General features: G+C 40.9%; 1 protein-coding gene across 1 annotated transcript in view; it reads right to left on the reverse strand.

Annotated features, from left to right (window-relative positions):
• The window catches only part of LOC131935904 (uncharacterized), a 46,805-nt gene extending 28,734 nt beyond the window's left edge, over positions 1-18,071 (reverse strand). The window contains exons 1-3 of the mRNA XM_059292647.1: positions 17,743-18,071; positions 11,249-13,698; positions 6-3,692 (exon numbers count right to left, since the gene is read on the reverse strand). Coding sequence (XP_059148630.1) covers positions 6-3,692; positions 11,249-13,493 — 5,932 coding nt within the window. The 5' untranslated portion in view covers positions 13,494-13,698; positions 17,743-18,071. The remainder of the gene's footprint in view (positions 1-5; positions 3,693-11,248; positions 13,699-17,742) is intronic.
• Between the last annotated feature and the right edge of the window lie 3,365 nt (positions 18,072-21,436).

Raw genomic sequence — 21,436 nt, forward strand, 5'->3', positions numbered from 1 at the left:
CGAAGGCTTATCAACCTTAACAGATGGAGTATCAGCTTTAACAGAAGGTATTTCAACCTTCACAGAAGGTGTTTCAACTTTTACATTTGTCGCTTTTTCATCTTGCTTTGGCTCAGTTTGCTTCTTTTTCTTTTTAAACGGCCAACTAAACAACTTGCTTTTTCTTTTGGACGGTGATTGTTCTGGTGGGGATTCGGGTGAAGCCTGAGCTTTAATATCCACACCATCTTCCTTTTTCCCAGACATCCTTATCTCGACTTTACCATCATCAATGCCCGCAAGTGTAGGCCCTTCTGGTTCTTTAGCTGTGATCTGTAAAGTTTTAGAAGGAATCTCATGTACATTCTGTACCTGGATCTGAACGTCTTTGTTTACAAAGGGAATTTCAGTTGGAGAAATTATTTCATTCTTCTGTGGCAATGTCTGCTCGACTAGAACTGCTAGTGTAGGCTTTAGTTTGATATCTTCTGGTTTACTGTCATCAAGTGTCTCTTTTGGTTTAATAATGTCCTTGGTTTTACTCTCATCATCCGAAGACGACGAAGAAGAAGATGATGAAGATGAATGACGTTTTTTAGAACTTCTCTTTTTGGGTTCGCTGTTTTGAAAAGATACGTTTTCGTAGAGATTCATGTCTGGTTCATGCTTGTTGCCCACGTGATTTGAGAGTTTATCAGAGAGTGATGACCCGTCTGGTTTGACCTGTACACCACAGACTGCATTGATAGTCTCCTCGCTCCAATCATCGTGTTGTGTGTCGGTTTCGTTATTGACTTTGATTGGTTCAAATCTAGGTGTGTCATATTCACACTGCTCTTCAAGTCCATTCAACGGTGTTACGCTAGCAATGTTTACATAAACACCATCTGTCTCGTTTGTGAATACGTCGTCTGGTAACGTTTTGACGTCAGATGCTACATTACCAATAACAGGACATGTTAGACTTGCATGTGTATCGATAAAAACACTTTGTTCTGTTGGTTTTTCTAGATTTGTCTTACCCACTGTGATAGCATCTTTCTCCACAAACACGTATTTCTCTTCTCTCTCTGCACTTGTGTTTGTATAAGGCAACTGGTTGTCTGAAGCTTTAGTACTGGTGATATCCTTATGGTTAACTTTGTTATCTAAATGTCCTATTGTGTTGGCGTATTCTACAATTTCAACAGGGGCTTCTTGATCCTGATGATGAGAATCGTGTTCAGAGGAATCGCTGGAGGAAGAAGAGCTTCGTGACACTCTCGCCTTATGCTGGTCTTGATCTCCACTGGGGTCAAATCTTATCTCTGGTAAAACTGGTGTCTCGTTTAGGCCGGGGCCGTGGACGGTATCACTTGAAGACGAAGATTTACTTGACAGTTTGGTTTTCTCCTGTTTAGTACTAAGGTCAAACGTGAGTTTAGGTACCTCGGGATAATTGGCATTATTGTCAGCATCATGATCGGTATCAGACGATGAATTGCTTGACATTTTATCCATCTCATTCTCTTGTATCTCGTTGATGACGTACTGGCCAGTGTGATGGCCAGATTCACTAGAAGATGAGGAGCTACGTGAAAGGTTAGGTTTCTCGTGCTCACTGCTGACGTCAATGCCTAGCTGTAGCTCGTGATGCCTGGCATCATGGTCAGCAGAATGGTCAGCTGAATGGTCAGCTGAATGGTCAGTGTCGCTTGAGGACGATGAGCTACGTGAGAGTTTGGTTTCCTTGTGTACAGCACTGAGGTCAACCATTACTTGGGGTACTTCGTGATGACTGGCATCAGCATCATGGTCAGCATCATGGTCAGCATGTTGGTCAGCATCGCTCGAAGACGATGAGCTACGTGACATTTTACCTACGTCTTTCACTAGCACCTCATCGATAGCAGGTTTTGATTCAGGTAACTCATCAGCCTCTTTTTCTAAAGACTCGCGCTCAGATTCACTAGAAGATGAGGAACTACGAGAGAATCTGTCTTTGCTTTTTTTGCCACTTTTAGTAATTTCAATCTTTGGTGCAGGTAATTCAGGTAACTCTTTATATCTGTCATCGTCTCCTGCATCACTCGAAGATGAAGAACTACGTGAGACTCTAGTCTCGCTTTTCCCATACTTGATGTCGACCTTTGACTGAGGTAGTTCATGAACCTTCTTGTGTCTTGCATCATGCTCGTCATCGCTAGATGAAGAAGAGCTGCTGGAAAGTTTACGTTTTGATTTCTCCCCCTTAGATTTCCTGTCCACACTAGACTCGGGTAGGTCGAGAGCCTGGATCTGTTTGAACAAAAGTTTGGGCGAGCTGACTGGGCTGGAACATTCCACAACTACACAAGTCTGGTCTGGCTGTACTGTGACGCACTGGATCGTTGTTTCTTTGGTTTCTTGCGGTTGGTGATCCATCTTAGTTGGGACTTGTTGCTCAGTGTAACGAGCGTCTTTTTGATGTTCCTGTTTAGATGGAACAAGTTGCAGGATTTGTTGCTGAGTTTCGTCTGGGTGTTCCTTTTCTTTTAAAACAAGTTGCTCACTTTGTTGCTGTGTTTTATCGATATACTCCTGTTTAGTGGGAACAAATCGTGTCTGTTGCAGAACTTCTTCGTAATGTTCCTCTTTAGCTGGAACAGGTTGCACAGTGTTTTGCAAATCTTCTTTCTGATGCACCTGTTTGACTGGAACAAGTTTCTCAATGTGTTGACTTTCTTTTTGGGGTTCCGTTTCTGTAGGCACTGCTTGTGCTTGTTCGTGGCGATCGTGCTGGATAGGAACAAGTTGCACAGCGTGTTGCAGAACTTGTTCCGGTTGACTTTCTACAGTATGAGGCACATGTTTCTCAACCTTTTGTTTTAACTGCTGGGTTGTCAAAACTTCCTCACCGATGGGGTGCTGACACGTGATGTTATGCTCGTGCACGGTGAGGTTCGGGATTTTGATAATATCAATTGATTCCGCTTCCGGTTCTGGTTCCGTAACAAACGTCACACGGTAAGAACTTTCAATGACCTCGTACCTTCTGGTTTCTGTGACCTTGTACTCTGTGGATAAATTGGATACTGTCACGGCATGGAATAGCTCCTTGGATTTTTTTCCTGATCCATTTGAGCGGTTCAAAAATGTTTTGGGGTCCAGGTATTCCACGCGTTTCCCGTCTGACCTGATATAGATGTTTGGATTAGGCTGGTCCACGGATGTCCCATCACTCGGGGAAGTGGTCTCCCATGGTGTTTTAGCGTCGAGAGTTATCTTCCCACATTCGATCTCAAGTGTATTATTATATGATGCATCTACTTCATCGCTTCCTGTACGTGCTGACTCATACTTGCGGCTATCCACTGGAAAAGTTGTTTCCTCGGTGACGATTTCAACACGAGTTGTCAGCTCAGGAATATCACACCATGATTTCTCTGGCACCGAGTCTTGACGTGTGTCCGTGTCGTTCACTCGCTGCACGTCTATTGTTTTCCTATCTGGTGAAAGTTGTAGTGTGTTATCTGTTGTGTCCGCGTCTTCGGATTTCACAGACGCGCGCTGTGGGCCTGCTCCTTGCACATCCCTGCACTCGGTAATTAGAGCCGGTGGGACTAATTGCTCTATCGGTACATCTGGGGACTGGTCACGGCCTACGCAGGTCTGGTGTGTAGTCGATGGGGGCTCAGTGACGTCACTACGTCCTGATGGCCAGTTAGTCTCGAACATTCCAGCTGCGCTTACATCTGCCATTAGGGGGGAAACATATGGCAAGTGTTAATTATTGAACTGATTATTGACTTGCTAATGATGGTATTACATACGTATAGCTATCATTTTATAATGCAACAAGTAATAAAGAAATGTTTGTTTTATTTTCTGTAAAACTAAACATGGATTTTTAATTCAAACAAAGTTACACGATAACACGGGGTTGATTCAAGTGAGAAAATAAAATGTAATGAAAATAATGTGACAAATCTCTTTCAATTTTTACATCTCGTGACATGCGTTGTTAGCAATTTTGATAAAACCAATTAAAAAACCATTATATTAACAATCTTTAAATACACTGAAATTAAGAATACAACTAATTTGCTTTCTTAATATAACATTTAGTTGCTCCTAAGATCCCTTACATATTTAAGAGATCAACGCTTTTGTTAATGGGTTTTACTTTCTTATTTTTAGTCCATTTAAAAGCTTGTTATAACAGTTGTTTTTATATGTTTTATATTCCACTTTTTAGACATTGGTTGAAAATTAAGTTGACACTAATTAGGCTGCCACTAAAACTTGTTTTTTTAAACACCGACCAGTAGCCTGTGATCACATAGATTCAGTTATCTGCCCTTGTTTTTTTCCTGTTCGACCATAAGGTTTGCAAAATGAGAAAACAATTGACTCAACGGCCCTCTGATCAAGCGAGTATTGCTAGTATTTAGTCTTGTTATCTCCCCTATTATAATTGTATATAGATCTAGTAATCTTTAATGAATAACCTAATGTATAATTATTCTTAAAAAAACACCGGATATCCTTGCATTGTCGTTAAATAAGAACTTATCTAGAAAGTTTGAACGAAATCGCTGCATTTAAAAGGGGTCAAAATTGAGTTACAAGATTTGCGACAAACCCACAAAATACAAATAGACGCTGTGAATTAAGTAAAAGCTTGTTTTAAAAAAAAGGAAAAAACAACAACAAAAAACGCGTACTGTAGCAAGTGTGTTACTAATATGGTTCAAGGGGCGTGGCTATGTTTCATGTGTAGGCGTGGCATGATGGTCATGTGTTAAACGCTCACGTCCTCAGCGATCAGCTCATGACAACAAAAACAAGAGATAATTAAGAGAGAAATATGAGTCGTCTGAGTGCTCACCACTAGGCCAGGTTGTGCGCGTGTTTTGGCCAGTACTCACATGCTAATGAGACGTTAAGGAACAGCCGGGCGTGAGTAGAAATAGAACCACGCTCGTAGAGTTATAGGTCCTAGCTGTGTTTAGTACACAATTTACATGAGGGTTGTGGCCCGTTGGCTTTATTTAGTAGGCAGATTAAATTAATGAGCGTTGTGAGAGTTGTATAGTAGACCAGAGTTTTAATGTAAAGAAAAACTAATTAAAACATCAATTAAACTTGAAGCACTATAGGTATATTAAACAAAAAATAGGCACGTATTTTTAAAACTGTATTTGGTTTTATTCCACATCATATACGGTATAAGTCAACTCCCTGATAAGGATTTAACTTTCTTCTTTTTACAAGATTTCTGAAAATTCCTTGTTTCGGATTTCACTTTTACACTTTACAAGATATCTTTCATTTCCCTGTTCATGATTTCTGTCAATTCCCTATTCATTATTTCATTCGATAGTCGCCTACACGATTTCATCCAGGCAGTCCACTATTAAGGATTTCAACCAAGCCAATCCCTTCAAAGGATTTCTTCCAGACCAACCCCCTATACAGGATTTTACCCAGGCTCATCTCCTATAAAGGATTTCATCCAGGCCAATCCCCAGTTAACGATTTCAGCCAAGCCAATCCCTATATTTCCCCATTTCTCACAATCCCCAACACGCACTTAATGTTTGTCTTATTCCTATCACGTCGTCTCTTATCAATTTTAATTATTCACTTTGGGCTAGAAATGTCCTTGCCCTTAGCCCTCTCTACCGCCATTACCCACGAGTTACCTTTCCTAGCTTTATCTCCCCTTACGGCTAGGCGCATGAGCAGCAATTATCCTCGCATTCTTATTTTGAACTGCTAGCATTGATTCGCCGTCACAGGTCAGCGAATCAACAAGGAAAGTGGTTCAGTCTAGCGTTGAAATGGTAACTTGGAGAACTGAACACCATAATTTTAGCCACCCCCGTACCACCATTTGAACTTAACCCATTCGAATTTGCTTTTATGTTGCGTAAAGACTTATAATAAATTAAAATTCAGTGTATTTTCAATTATATATTATTCCGCGGATTTTCTTTTTTTAAGTAAACGTGATGCTAGTATTACGACGACAAGGGGTAGATCTAGTAACCCGAGATGGGATATTTGAATAGATTTTGTTAAGGTGTGTTGACAATTGGGAACAGTGGGGGGTGGGAGGGTTGAATTAAAGTCAGGTGTGAATTATATACATCTGTGTGAGATAGTCGTGGGACACTAGCAAGACTCGTGACACAAACGGTGAATGTATTACAGGGAGGGTTACTTAAAATATCTCAGTTATTTGGGTGGCTGACGTATTTCACGCTTCGCTACACATTCATGTAACTATGTTGTCTTACACTACAACACGGATTTTAAAAAAAAAAAAAAAACACAAAAAGACAAAAACAAAAAAACAAAAAAACAAAAACACCGTATATCACACAGGCACAAACTATAGGAGAAGACTTCAAAAAAAAAAAAAAAAAGAGCAAATACAACATATTTCAACAGGAGCAAAGTACAATATAGTTGACATGACAGTAATACCACAAAAAGACTGAATGAGGAGCCGCGATAATGCCAAAACAAGACTATTTACGAGAAAACGCAAAAAAAAAAAAACCCAACCATAAGGGCCATATAGGCAAAGAGAAAAATATCAGACTTGGATGTTAGGATTCTACATGATGGTGTTCAAACTCATACGATTCTACAAGAAAAACTCCAGGCTTTAAATAAAGTAATATAGAGAATGTTCAGTACTATAAACACCGCATTCTACAAGAAATACTTCAGGCTTCAAACTGAATAATCTAGAGAATGTTCTGTGTTATAAATATCGGATTCCACAAGAAAGAATTCGGCGCATAAACCAACATAGCATACTGTGTATGGTAAACCAACATAGCATACAGTGTATGGTAAACCAACATAGCATACAGTGTATGGTAAACCAACATAGCATACAGTGTATGGTAAACCAACATAGCATACAGTGTATGGTAAACCAACATAGCATACAGTGTATGGTAAACCAACATAGCATACAGTGTATGGTAAACCAACATAGCATACAGTGTATGGTAAACCAACATAGCATACAGTGTATGGTTAGAGACGGCCGCATACTTTCTACGTCACGTAAAGGTCAAGTCTTGGGGTCGACCTCATTCGTTTATGGACATATGGGCGAATGTACAGAAACTAACCTAGTAATCTATCGTATATTCCCGACTAGACTCCCGCGGGATATGTACTTGGGGTGGCGGGGGTGGAGAGTGGGCGGGGTGGGGAGATATTACAAGGTTGCGTGGACAAGCAAAGAAAGGAGTTGAACATTTCTCAAAACACGTAAATTCAATTATTTCAGAATGACCTCCATTTGTAGTAAACATTAATTGCCTTAGGGATCGCTCATGAATGCCAGGTTTGGTGCGTGTGTGAGTGTGTGTGTGGGGGGGGGGGGGGTGTTGGATATTAGGGAGGAGAGGTGGAGTGGTGGATATTACGGTGGTGAGTTCTGACTTTTGACAATGGTGAAAATATGCAGGCTTTATGTGTCGTTTCGTAGATTTTAAAATTAGAAACAAATAAAAATTTATGCTAATTGTCTTTTGCATTAGGAAAATGGTAAAGGGGTGGGGGTGGAACTATGTGACGTCATTGAAATTGTATGAAATTGTAAGCAGGAATGAAGAAGAGTTGCAGAAATTTAGAATCGGGAATTCTTTTTTTTTTAATAAACGGAATGTCTCATGTGACAAACGTAAGAGGCGCCTCGAATTTCAACAGAAAAGCAATGCGTTTGCTGCAGAGAATGGTAGCAGACAAAAACGCTGACCATTTGTCACGTTCACGGGAAGAAAAGAACTTTGCCACGTTTATTATATAGATCTCTAGATCTATCCTAAGTCGTTTCAAAAAGTGCGACTTTAATATAATAATAATCTGAAATAGATTCGCAGGTTTATTTGGTAAATAGACCTATTTGAAATCACAACACGGCAGTTATTTATCTCTTACTTGAGAGAGTAACAATGCGAGACAAGCAAGGGAGAGCAGTGTGTAAAAGGGGAGAGAAAAGAATGGAATGTCGTCACGATTGTGTGGCTCAAGGTTGTTGTCAGTGTTGTTTTTTTAACAGTTAATTAATGATAGGTAAGCTAGAGTTGCACGGTGGCAGGGTATGTGCATTAGCTGCGGGGTTACGGTGTAGGGAGGGGAGGGGTGAAGGGAAAAATTAAGTGTTTGGGATGGAGAAAGTAATTATCACTACTAAATAACATTTCGTGTTGTGACTTAAGTGATAGAAACATGTTGGTGGAATGTACAGTGATGGAGTGAATGTGAGGACAGTTGTTGTGTGATGTGCATGTTGATGTGGGGTAATGTAACAGCATGATGTAGGCGAGGGCCGTTTATTTATTTGTCTAAGTTACAGGCAGCTATTTAGGCCTGTAGTATATGTCTAGTTCTCTATCTGAACTCGTTGTAAAAGACTTATAAAAATAATAAGTAAAACTATTATAATTAGCAGGCCTACACCTTATTAATGTTTGAGACTGATTTCCGTTCAATAATCAATGGATAGAAGTTATGTTTCTTCTTTATTCATCAAAGACATGCTGATATTACTATCTTAGAACTTGGATGTCGCCTTAGCAACCATGACCGAATAACAATTGTTTGATTACGCATATCATTTTAGTCTACATATGCCACCTCATTAAAATTACCTACAATTAGAACCTACGCTCTAATCATTATTACTTCAAATTAATTTTTTTCTTTATAAATAGAAAGAATATTCAAGGGCTTCTATCCACACATCTTCAACTATAATCCGCCTTATAAGTCCGCAACTCCCATTATGAATTTAAAATGTCACTTGGTACATTTAGTAAAATATTTTAGGACAGTGTTATCAGTTTTGGTGACCTAACGATGTGAATCCTGTCAAAACGCCCTCTGTTTATTAGCGAGCTGACGTCAAACTGTTTGCTCTTGTGGTCTAAGTTGTCAATGTTTGGTCTAGTCTGATGGACCGGTTGTGTCAACATTGGCTGGACAGATGTGTCAAAACAAAATAACAAATTGTTATACAACTAGATGTTGATACCGAATAATTGTTCCATCATTAGTTATATAGATACCAACTGTTTTGTAGCACCAGACCTTTTATACAATATATATATATATATATATATATATATATATATATATATATATATATATATATATATATATATATATATATATAATCGGCGAAATCTGTCATGGGAGAGGTGCTGCTAAGGATGCGTGTTTGTGTGTGTGTGTGTGTGAAAATGTAGGGGGGGTACCTTGACTTAAGCATCATAAAATGGGGGAGTGGTGTTCGGATCACAATGAATATCACCATTCGAGGAGACCATATTAATAACTATACATTTCTAAATTCCATGTGAAAGTTATCGCCTTTTTAAGCTAACTCAACAATACATTATATAGTTTTTTTAAAAGCCCATCTAGAACGGTTGGGGGAGGGGGTGTGTGTGACACACCTGGTTACTGCACTGGGTGTCACCCGACCTAGTGACGTGACCCTGACACTAACAAAGCTACAGAAAAATGTACAGCTTTAACAGGACGTATTCGAAATTAACCGCGACAGAATAATTTCTCTACAATATTCATCAAATCATAAAAACTTCTAACAATAAAATCTTGAAGAGATGGAACATGATTTAGACCCCCTACCGGGTCATTAGCCTATGAAAGCCTAAAAGCACTTGAAGACTTATCACTAAGCGTTTCTATGATCTCTTTGTTAAAGTCCTATCTTAAGGTGGATTAACACACTCACACGGCCCTACACCAACACTCAACAGGTCTATCCTAAGTCTATCCTAAGCTAAGCATGTCTGTAAGGAGTTTGGGAATACAACCTAGAGCATTTTTACCTATGGCAAATTTTTTAGAGAAATTTTTTTTTTAAATTGATCTAACATAAGTGTGTTAAAATGGCGGAACCAGACGCACTAAACCGTTGATTGTCACGCTCCATGACGCACCGAACATTGAAAAAGTTCAGGTCAAAGGTCACAACAGGTTGTCATGTAGATCCAACGATCGCGCGCTAGCGGCGTAACAATAGGCCGTACGTGGAGGTGGGGTGAGCCGGGAGGGCAGGAAAGTGTGGGAACCAGCCTCAGGACACAGGGAACCAATTTAGGAACACACGTAAGGACCCAGGGAACGACATTAGCGACCCCGGGAACAAACGTAGGGATCAAGGGAACCAAATTTGTGACCCAGGGAACCAAACTAGGGAAACCAACTTGGGGATCCAGTTTTATCACTAAGGGAACCAACTTAAGGGCATAGTAAGCAACTGAAGGACACAGGAAACCAACTTAGGGACCTAAGGAACCAACTTGGGGATCCATGGAACCAACTTAGGGACACAGGGAACCAATTTGGGGATCAAAGAAACCAAATTAGGTACCCAAAGAACCAACTTAGGGATCAAATGAACCAGTTTTGGGAAAGGGAACCAACTTAGGAACCAAGGGAACCAAATTCGGGACCCAGAGAAGCAACTTAGGGATCAATGGACCCAGTTTTGGGACCAAAGGAAGCAAGTTAGGGACCCAGGCAACCAACTTAGGGACATAGTTAATCAACTTAGGGACCCATTGAACCGGATTCGGGACCCAGTGAACAAATTTAGGGAACCTCAGGCGCAGAATTTCGTGCCGCGAATAAATAATGTCTGCAGCGATCGGTAATCTGGACATATTTTACGGCCGCGAATGTTATGAGAGAGATAAAGGTTGTCAGGACCGAAGATTGAAAACTCAAGTTGGATGGATCTGAGCAGTTCAACATCCAGCGTGTAGGTAATCTCCTAAATTTCTTTAACCTAAACACAATTATAGTTTGATTTTATTTCACTTACTTCAAATGTTTTTTTAATTGCCGTTTTTTTTATTATATATTTTTTATAACGACTTTAAATTTTGTCTACAATCCTGGTTAACTACAAGAGATTGAAAAAACTAGTATGAAGGATGCGTTTAGTTTTATAAGTCTTGGTAAAGGGACAATACCCCACATGTTGTAAATGTACTAGATGTTCTGAAACAGTCGGAAAAATCTTTAGTAAAGGCCGCGAGGCATAGTGCTGAATCCGTAATGCCATTATAGGTCTTAGGTATAAAAAAAAGTAAACTTTACTTTTTCTGCCCAAAATTGCCTAATTTCTAAGAGGGTATTTTACTTAGTTTATACCTAATAACTCTGTTAAAATTTCAAAACATGAAATTTCGATGTTTTAGAAAACAAACGATAATGCGACAAGGGGTAAGAAACGATAACTCACCAATTCTGTCTTGCTCCACGTAACCAGCAGGGGCGGATAACTCAGGATATCTGTTAGGTGGGATGATGATGTCCACGTATTCGCCTCCCTTGGGAGACTTCTTGCCGAGGACCACTGGACCAAAGTACGTCACGCTCTGCTGGCTCGGGTCATCGTGACCTGGACTAGTGGCAACTGGACCCTCAGATTTCACCGAGTGGCATTGGTCGGGGTGGAGCTCCTCTTCAGGGCACGATGACCCAGAGCTTGAGGAGCTTGAGGAGCTTGAGGTAGATTCACGTCTGTGGGCACTGTGCTGATGGACTTCCGTCTCCTCTGGGTCCATGTGGGGGGATTTTCCCACTTTGTCTGTGTGGGGAGAGATTACTACTTTCGCTTCGTGGAGAGATATTTCAACCTTCTCCGTGTCCATGTGGGGAATTACTCTCACATTTTCTGTGTGGAGAGAGATTTCCACCTTTTCTACATGGGGAGAGATTTCCACCATGTTTGTATCGAAGTGGGTTGTGATTCCCACTTTTTCTGTAAGGGGAGATATTACCACCTTCTCGGTATCGATGTTGGGAGAGATTCCAACTTTTTCTGTATGGAGAGGTATTACCACCTTCTCTGTGTCAATGTTGGGAGAGATTCCCACTTCTGTATGTGTAGTGATTCCCACTTTTCCTGTATGTGGAAAGATTCCCACGTCAGTTTGGGGAGAGATTCCCACCTCTTTATTGGAAGATACTGCCACCTTATCTGTGTCGATGTTTGGAGAGATTCCCACCTCTGTATATAAATGTGGTGAAATTCCGGCTTGTAAGTTCATGTTCTCGTCAATGTCCATCTTGTGTTCAATGTCCATCTTGTGTTCAATGTCCATCTTGTTTTCAATGTCCATCTTGTGTTCAATGTCCATCTTGTGTTCAATGTCCATCTTGTGGTCAATGTCCATCTTGCTGTGTTCTATATCCATCTTGCCGTGTTCAATGTCCATCTTGCCGTGTTCAATGTCCATCTTGTGTTCAATGTCCACCTTGCTGTGTTCGATTTCCACCTTGCCGTGTTCAATGTCCATCTTGTGTTCAATATCCATTTTGCTGTGTTTCCCAACCTCGACAACAATGTCGCTATCATCGCTGTCGCTGCTATCGCTATCATAGGCCGTGTGACCAGCATCGAACTCAATGCCGTCATCCACCATTCCATTCATTTTCTGACCATCATCTGTGACATCATATTCAAATCCATTTTCTTTTGTTTTTATCCCAGTGTTAAGCCCAGTAGCGTCATCAAAATGTCCGTTTATCTTTTGGTCAACACCCAACCCCATGACGTCATCGCCCGTTGCCTTACGTCCGTCGTCCAGTTCTGCGACGTCACGGCACGTCTCTACCAAAACGCCATTAGGTTTTAGCGTCACCGACACGTCGACGTTCAGCTCCTGGTCTAAGCGAGGTCCAGATTTCCCCCCGCCATTTTTCATCGTGTCCACCGTCTCGCCAACAACGGCTGTGTCAAAACTATCGGACAATGACGTCACCGTTTGGTTAGTGACGTCAGCAAGCGACGACTTTGAGTTGCTGGAGGGTAGTTGAATCTCAAACATCTCTTGACTGATGTTGTTTTTGTTCGTCTTCTTGTGACGATGTTTACGGTCGTGATCATCGGACGAGCTACTGTTTGAGCTGTCCGAGTAATGACCGCTGCTTTCTGAAGATTTCTTCTTCTTCTTCTTCTTGCTATCGTCTTTACCATCCTCTCCGTTGTCTCGCTTTCTCCATGTTTTGGAAAGTAGTCCGAAAAGTCCGCTGTGTCTTTTCTCTGTTGATTCGGATTTCGTCTTGATATCCAGGGACTTTGATTTTTTGTGGGATCTTTTGTTGGGGGTGACTTGGTTGCTGCTTGACGAACTGTCCAGAGAAACGGAAGCGGATAAAACTTGTCCGGAATCCCGCGGTGTGGTGCCTGACTTGACCGCAGGTGGCGTCACGACTGTTGGTGACGGACTTGTGTTTAAGGTCAATGACTTGGCGTTGTTTATTTTTGGAGTATCGGGAAACTCCACATCAACAGCAGACTCGTTGTAGAACTCCACACCCCCCTCTGTCGTGGTGTCTTTGTCTGATGGAAGACCGGCATTGTTCTCTCGGTCAACTTGGATTCGATCCCGCGACTGCAGCCGTCGAAACGTTCCTTTGCTTGGATTGTAGTGCGCGAATTCTTTCGACCTTCGACTTTCTAAATCGTAAAATCCGGACATTTTAATTTCTTGGATATTATGACGTCAGTTGTAAGTTGAATGTCTCAGGTCTCTACGTCACATGTTGTTCTTCACTTGACTACACTCATGCTTATGGGTTGAGGACATCGTAGCCTTGACCTTCAAGCACAGATTTCATAATTTTATTCATGAAACTCTACTTGAATTGTTAACAATGACGAAAAGTAAGTTTAGTTTTTCATGTCTGAAAATGAAGAAAAAAAAAACAAATATATAGCAAGCCAAGTTAAAAAAAAACTTAAAGGATTATTGTTTGAGTGTTTTATGTGTAAACACACGAGTAAAATAATCTAAACGTTGTGTGTATAGGCGACTATAAAACAGTAAATAAAACACTCGGGACACAGATCTTGTAATAAAATTATACAACACACCATTCGAGTCAGTGACTGAGGACTTCTTCAACACAATATGGAGTCGAGTTATTTCTATTTTAGTGCTCCAGTTCAAAGTTTACTACAACGGCTCAGTATTCGTGACCTCTATCTCTGCCTCGCTAAACAAACAGAAGACGCATTTTTTAACCTAGCTAAACTGAAAGAAATATTCCCAAACACACGTTAAATAAAAGCACTGTTTTCGCTATATTTTAGTGCATATTTTATGATGTAGATAAAGCGTATACAATTGAAATGCCAGGGGCGTTAATTTATTGTTTGACTTTATTTTATATCCCAAGGCCTCAAGGTACGCTACGTACGTTCACCAAGCAAAAAATGATTGGAAAATTATTTTTTTTTCCCGTGTAACAATATTGTCATTCTTAATTACGTTTTCTATTTAACTTTGTCGTCTGTAAAAAAAAAATTCGGAGATTGAGATAAACGCAATTTAAATTTTATTGTAGTTGATTTCTAAATTAAAAAATAAAAAGAATGAATATACTTGTTTGTTTGTTAGGGGTGCAGTGTTTCTTTCAGACTTCTTCCTCGGTGAGGGGGGGGGGGGGCAGTTGAAACTGTCGGGAGGTGGGCGGACTTAATTTCCCATGGGGGGGGGGGGGGGAGTTGGAGGCGGACACTGATAAAATTATATATGTTCTATATAAATATTCAATTTCTTCCAGGGGGGGGGGGGGTGACATTGAAAGAAAGCCTCGCTTTAGCTGTGACAAGACATACTTCAATTACCACTTTTCTCAGAAATTTTTCATCGGATGGGGGGGGGGGGTCACTTAAAATTTCCGATTGGGCACACTCAAACTTTCCGAGGGGGCGGAAATTAATAAAATTTTATTTTTAACATTTTTTAAAAATATTCATTATATTTTTTTCTCGTTTTCAACCGTCTCCTACCTCTAGCTACTTCTACTCTCACGTGAAAACCACGTGACTCGCCGTGGACGTATTCATCTCCCGGATGGTAAATGTCGCCACGGCGGATCTCAAATTCCTGCCAGCAAGCTCGAGCAGGCGACAAGTCGTATCGAGGCTACCAGCGGCCTATGCTGGCTAGCGAGTGGGTGATTTGTACGAGTGCACGGGTTTACCTGGTCAGCGGGCCTTCACGTCATGTTTTCTGGCCGTTACAATGTACGCTAATGAAGGTCACGTGGGGTAATAAACATAAGACAACATATGTCAAGAGACGCATACGGTGTATAATTAACAGCTCTATGGTTTAACAAGCACATACACAGGGCAATTAACAGCTGAAGTTTTCAGCGGGCCGGCAGTAAAGGATGTGTTTTTTCTTTGGTGGTCCGTTGTTGACAAGATGTTGGAATAATGCTGACGAGTTGTGGAAATAATGCTGACTAGTTGTGGGAATAGTGCTGACTAGTTGTGGGAATGGTGCTGACTAGTTGCGGGAATAGTAAAGACTAGATGTGGGAATAGTACTGACTAGTTGAGGGAATAGTATTGACTAGTTGTGGGAATAGTGCTGACTAGTTGTGGGAATAGTGTTAACTAGATGACTAGATGTGGGAATAGTGCTGATAATATGTGGGAATAATGCTGACTAGTTGTGAAAATAGTGCTGATTAGGTGTGGGAATAGTGCTGACTAGGTGTGGGAATAGTGCTGACTAGTTGCGGGAATAGTGCTGACTAGTTGAGGGAATAGTGCTGACTAGTTGTGGGAATAGTGCTGACTAGTTGTGGGAATAGTGCTGACTAGTTGATGGAATAGTGCTGACTAGTTGTGGGAATAGTGCTGACTAGTTGTGGGAATAGTTCTGACTAATTGTAGGAATAGTGCTGACTAGATTTGGGAATAGTACTGACTAGATGTTGAAATAGTGCTGAATAGAAGTGGGAATAGTGTGGACTACTTATGAAATACAGCCGAATGATAGCATGTGTACTTAGTCAATAGAGTTTAGAGCAATTCAATAAAAATATAGAATAGAAAAAAGATTCAGTTTGGTTATTTGTCTGTAAAGAAAATATTGTTAAAAAAGCTAGAAAATATTGTTGTAGAGTTGGAAAATGTTGTCATTACACATTAACAGTTATCAAAAAAGATGAAACAAGTATAAAAAGAACTTTGACAGTTTCGTAATGTGTCACACTGTGTCACCGGCCTGTCACGACACACTACTAACTGTAACTGGCTATCGCTAATGAGCGACCCTGTCAACACTGACTGTCAACGTAGTTCAGTGAAAGAGTTCGTTGTTCCACCGCTAAGTGCTGAAAGTTCCCAGGTCCTTTACCAGTGAAACTAGTCAACGCGGCTGTTTTGTAGCTTCACGTACCACAGTTAATGATTTGTAATTAATGATTGTTTAGTGGGGGTGTGGGGAGGGAAGGGGTGTAACGGTGACATGCTTTAAAGTAAAAAAGAAAAATGTATAGTCAATAGGGCAGATGAAGTAGAGTTCGCAACTTTGTTGTGTGACTTCTGAATATACGGATAGTAAGAGGAATTAGAATCCAGCCGCCTTTATTTCTGTATTCCAGTAAGGTACTCATTAGAGCTGGGTTGACTCAATGACGTCCTATATGATACAACTGAAATCTCTACCGTTCTACCTCACGACATGCTCCAAAATCTATAACATCCAACTTGACATTTGCATAAAAACAACTGATCATTTCTCATTAACGTTTATTTATTGGAGTAAAGGGGAGGGGGTGGGGTCTGTTTTTGATGATTCCAGTTAAACATTTTTGTTATTCCGTAATTCCGTTTCAAACTTCGCTTCTCAAAATTTAGCTCCTAGACTGCCGAATTTGATTCGGGTTTCAAATGTTCAGTTCATGAACCACTTCCCCGGCCACCTGTTACAGACTGCAATAAATATACCACCCCCACCCCACACACACAAAACTAAAGTAGTGTCATGATTTGAACTGAGTGTTTCTTTACCTACTCTCAGTATTGAAGTCATTAGCGTCGATTCTCAAACAGATTGTGTTCAGGTATAATGTATAAAGTAGGTTAAAATTTGTTTTTTTTATTTTATTCAACATGGAATGGGTGTTGGAAGTGGTTCTATTTGATAGAGAACAACACTTAATAAAACGTGCTACTTTCCGTTAGGGTTGGGGGAGGGGGGAGTGAGCAGAGTTTCTTGCAGGCATCTCTTCATGCGGTGGGGGAACTGACCTACCCCCATCTTTCGAAGCAGGTCTATATAGAAAATATAGTTTTACCAATAAACCTCCCCCCTCCCCCCCCCCCCCCCGGAAAAGTTAGCCTTCGCCCTGAGAATAAAGTCTGGAAGTGAGTTGTAAAACGTGATGTCATATTTTTCGGGAGGGGTAACAGTTGTTTTCTAATATTGTCGTGGGGAGGGGGAAGCGACTTAAAAGCGTGACTTGATTTAGCCACCCCCACCCCCACTAAACTAAACCCCGCATATCGTATGATGTTAAGTAATAGACCCTGATGGCGCATCGCATTCCCACGTCTACAGCTATACAAGTATAGGTAGGGAAAGATTTATTGTAACGATAAATGGCCCATGGGATACCAAGTCTTCGCATAAAAATGTAAGCACGCCTATGATACAGGAAATTTGTACCTAGCAGATTAATTCCACGAGTTTAAAGAGCGACCCAGCCACGCTCTGGTTAACGTTGAGTTTGTTGGTATTCATTGTGCTTTTTCTACGCTTCGCTAACCCAGGACAGCAAGTCTCTGTGCGACTACCCACATACCAGCAAACCTACGAACGTTCAGTCCTTGTACAAGATATTACCGGGTAGAATAACTACTGTGTACATTTAACTTCATTCTTACCACACTTCATTCATCTCGAAATACAAAACAAACATTACCTTGCTCGGTTATCCCCCTTATCTCTGTAAACAGCGAGATTCTCTTGAATTAAAAACATGCAACAAATCCATCGAAAAGTCCCAGTGAAAAGAAAATGTAATCACTGTTTATTTGAAGTTTTTTTTAAAGAAAAAAATATAAAAAAGTGTGATTTTTATATATCCGAATTAAAATAAACCCATTGTGGTGTTGAAAACAAATGAGGTAGTAGAACTATAGCTCGCGTGTTTATGAGTTAGTTGTGATACGGTCGAAAGGTAAGAAGAAATCCATTGGATGAAACAGACGGATACGCATCGCGCCGACACTCTTATACGTTTCATGCTTGAACTCAGGCGAAATTAACGAAATAGTGGAGCAGGCGCAGTCCCCCCTCCCCTCCCCCTAAACGCCCCGCCCCACATTTTGGGACATGCGCGAAACGTAATCTGTGCCCCTCTCTCCCCGCATCTGACCACAGGATTCAAGTGGCCCGCAACCTCAGGCTCGCCTTCTGTGGGAGAGGGTCTACGGTTACAGTTGGTCTAGTTGATATGGGGAGGTACAGTTGGTCTAGTTGATATGGGGAGGTACAGTTGGTCTAGTTGATATGGGGAGGTACAGTTGGTCTAGTTGATATGGGGAGGTACAGTTGGTCTAGTTGATATGGGGAGGTACAGTTGGTCTAGTTGATATGGTAAAGGTACAGTTGGTCTAGTTGATATGGGGAGGTACATTTGGTCTAGTTTATATGGGGAGGTACAGTTGGTCTAGTTGATATGGTAGAGGTACAGTTGGTCTAGTTGATATGGGGAGGTACATTTAGTCTAGTTGATATGGGGAGGTACAGTTGGTGTAGTTGATATGGGGAGGTACAGTTGGTCTAGTTGATATGGGGAGGTACAGTTGGTCTATTTTATATTGGGAGGTACAGTTGGTTGAGGGTCTACGGTTACAGTTGGTCTAGTTGATATGGGGAGGTACAGTTGGTCTAGTTGATATGGGGAGGTACAGATGGTCTAGTTGATATGGGGAGGTACAGTTGGTCTAGTTGATAGGGGAGGTACAGTTGGTCTAGTTGATAGGGGAGGTACAGTTGGTCTATTTTATATGGGGAGGTACAGTTGGTCTAGTTGATATGGTAGAGGGGTCTACGGTTACAGTTGGTCTAGTTGATATGGGGAGGTACAGATGGTCTAGTTGATATGGGGAGGTACAGTTGGTCTAGTTGATATGGGGAGGTACAGTTGGTCTAGTTGATATAAGGAGGTACATTTGGTCTAGTTGATATGGGGAGGTACAGTTGGTCTAGTTGATATGGGGAGGTACAGTTGGTCTAGTTTATATGGGGAGGTACAGTTGGTCTAGTTGATATGGGTAGGTACAGTTGGTAGAGGGTCTACGGTTATAGTTGGTCTAGTTGATATGGGGAGTTACAGATGGTCTAGTTGATATGGGGAGGTTCAGATGGTTTACTTTATATGGGGAGGTATAGATGGTCTAGTTGATATGGGAAGGTATAGATGGTCTAGTTGATATGGGGAGGTATAGATGGTCTAGTTACAGATGGTAAAGGGTCTACGGTTACAGCTGGTCTAGATAGTCTAGTTTACATGTGGAGGTACAGATGCAGTGGTGTTTTAAGGAGGTACTGACGTGTGTGATGTTTGGGGAGGTATTTATGTTACAGATGAATTGGAAGTTAGGCTGTGTATGGTTAAATTGCATAATTTTGTTATTTGAAGTAGAGATAATTTCAAAGTTTGTGCCAATATGTGGAGGTATGTGTGTAGCCTGTATGTTAGATAAAAAATACATTGTAAGTTTTGGCTATGACGTCAGCTAATTTAAAACGAGGGCACAAACGTAAACAATATCTGTTGATTTATAACCCAAAAACGTATACGACAAGTCGGGGTCAGGGAAAATGAAGTTTAACCTTGTGCTTATAAACATTATTTCCTATTAGGTGTTTAAATAAAAATCTTCAAATTTTTCTGCGTTGGTCAAATGGTAGAGCATACGACTGCTGATCGGAAAGTCTCGAGTTCGAATCCGGGTTCAAGTCTATGAGTTCACCCAAGTCTAATGGATACCTAACTCACGTTAAGGGAAAGAATGGCTGACCACTCAACCCTTAATATGCTGAGGTCACACAAACAGCTGTACTCTACATCACCTGCCACATGGACCGTTAGGTTCGAAAGGGGCCATTACCTAGTTTAATTTCAGTCTTCTGTGTAAACATCCAGTACAAAATATAAGTGAGGGAGCTTTGAAACTACGTTAAAGAGGGGGAGGAGGGAGGGGGAGAGGAGAGGAGGTACTCTGGGCGGAGTTAAGATGGCTACTTAGCAGTATGTCGGTAATATAATACCCCAAATTCATTTTGTTTACAACACATTTTGCCCGCAATTCTTAAGGATATATATATATATATATATATATATATATATATATATATATATATATATATATATATATATATATATATATATAACTTACAAAACTGGCAACCGTGACATAAGCACAGAACACCCCCCCCCCCCAACCCCACCTCAACATCGTGATGTTATTCCTCACTATGCCCGCTTACAGTGCAAGAAACATTTGACACTATTCTTTGTAGACTGATATATTGTATTCACTGGCATTTGTCGTTGAAGAGGTAACGTGTTTGACACTTATGGGGGGGGGGGGGCTAAGTGTGTGTGGGGGGGGGGGAGCATGATGCAACTATAGTGATACAATGGTAGAGTGAATGGGCATGTGAGTGGGTGATGGGGGGAGCGGTAGGGTGGAGGGATAAGGGGACAAGCATGATGCAACTATTGACAGAAATACCAGCATGTACAAACCGTAGGGGCGGGGTCCGTTATGTTATATTGTTTACACCGGCTAAGGTCTATTAAGTTATATTATTCACCAGAGGGGTGGGGTCCGTTATGTTATATTGTTTACGGTGAAATGGGATCCTTTAAGTTGTATTATTCATCATAGGGGTGTGGTTTAACATATTCCGTAGTTAACCAGAGATGTTGATTCCGTTATATTAAATAGTGTATTGAGAGGTGAGCTCAATTATGTTATATTGTTTACACCGGGTAAGGTCTATTAAGTTATATTATTCACCAGAGGGGTGGGTTACGTTACGTTATACTGTTCAACAGAGGGTGGGGTACGTTACGTTATATTGTTCACAAGTGGGGTGGGATATGCTACGTTATATTGTTCACAAGTGGGGTGGGGTCGTTACGTTATATTCTTCACAAGTGGGGTGGGGTACATTACGTTATATTCTTCAAAAGTGGGGTGGGATATGCTACGTTATATTGTTCACAAGTGGGGTGAGATATGCTACGTTATATTGTTCACAAGTGGGGTGGGGTCCTTTACCTTATATAGCTCACCAGTGGGGTGGGGTCTAATATAATCGACTGTTTATCTAAAAGTGTGCAACAGAATACTTGTAACCTAGCCGGATACACTGTAACAAATAACATTGAAAGTTTAAGACATCACAAGCCAGTATGTTCGTCCTCTAGTAACTGCTTTCATTTCAGTTAGAGACACAAAGAAAGGATAGAAGAGTGTTGTGTTTTTAGCGCAATTTCCATTCTGAGGAATTGCGTTTATTAACCCGTCATTTCTGGATGTATGAATGGATGGATGTGTGTTCGCAGCTTTAAGTCGTATCTCCTCCTCAACGAAGCA

This window comes from Physella acuta, unplaced genomic scaffold, assembly GCF_028476545.2.
Source record: "Physella acuta isolate Inbredline_101_S28 unplaced genomic scaffold, ASM2847654v3 ptg000164l, whole genome shotgun sequence".
Lineage (NCBI taxonomy): Eukaryota > Metazoa > Mollusca > Gastropoda > Physidae > Physella > Physella acuta.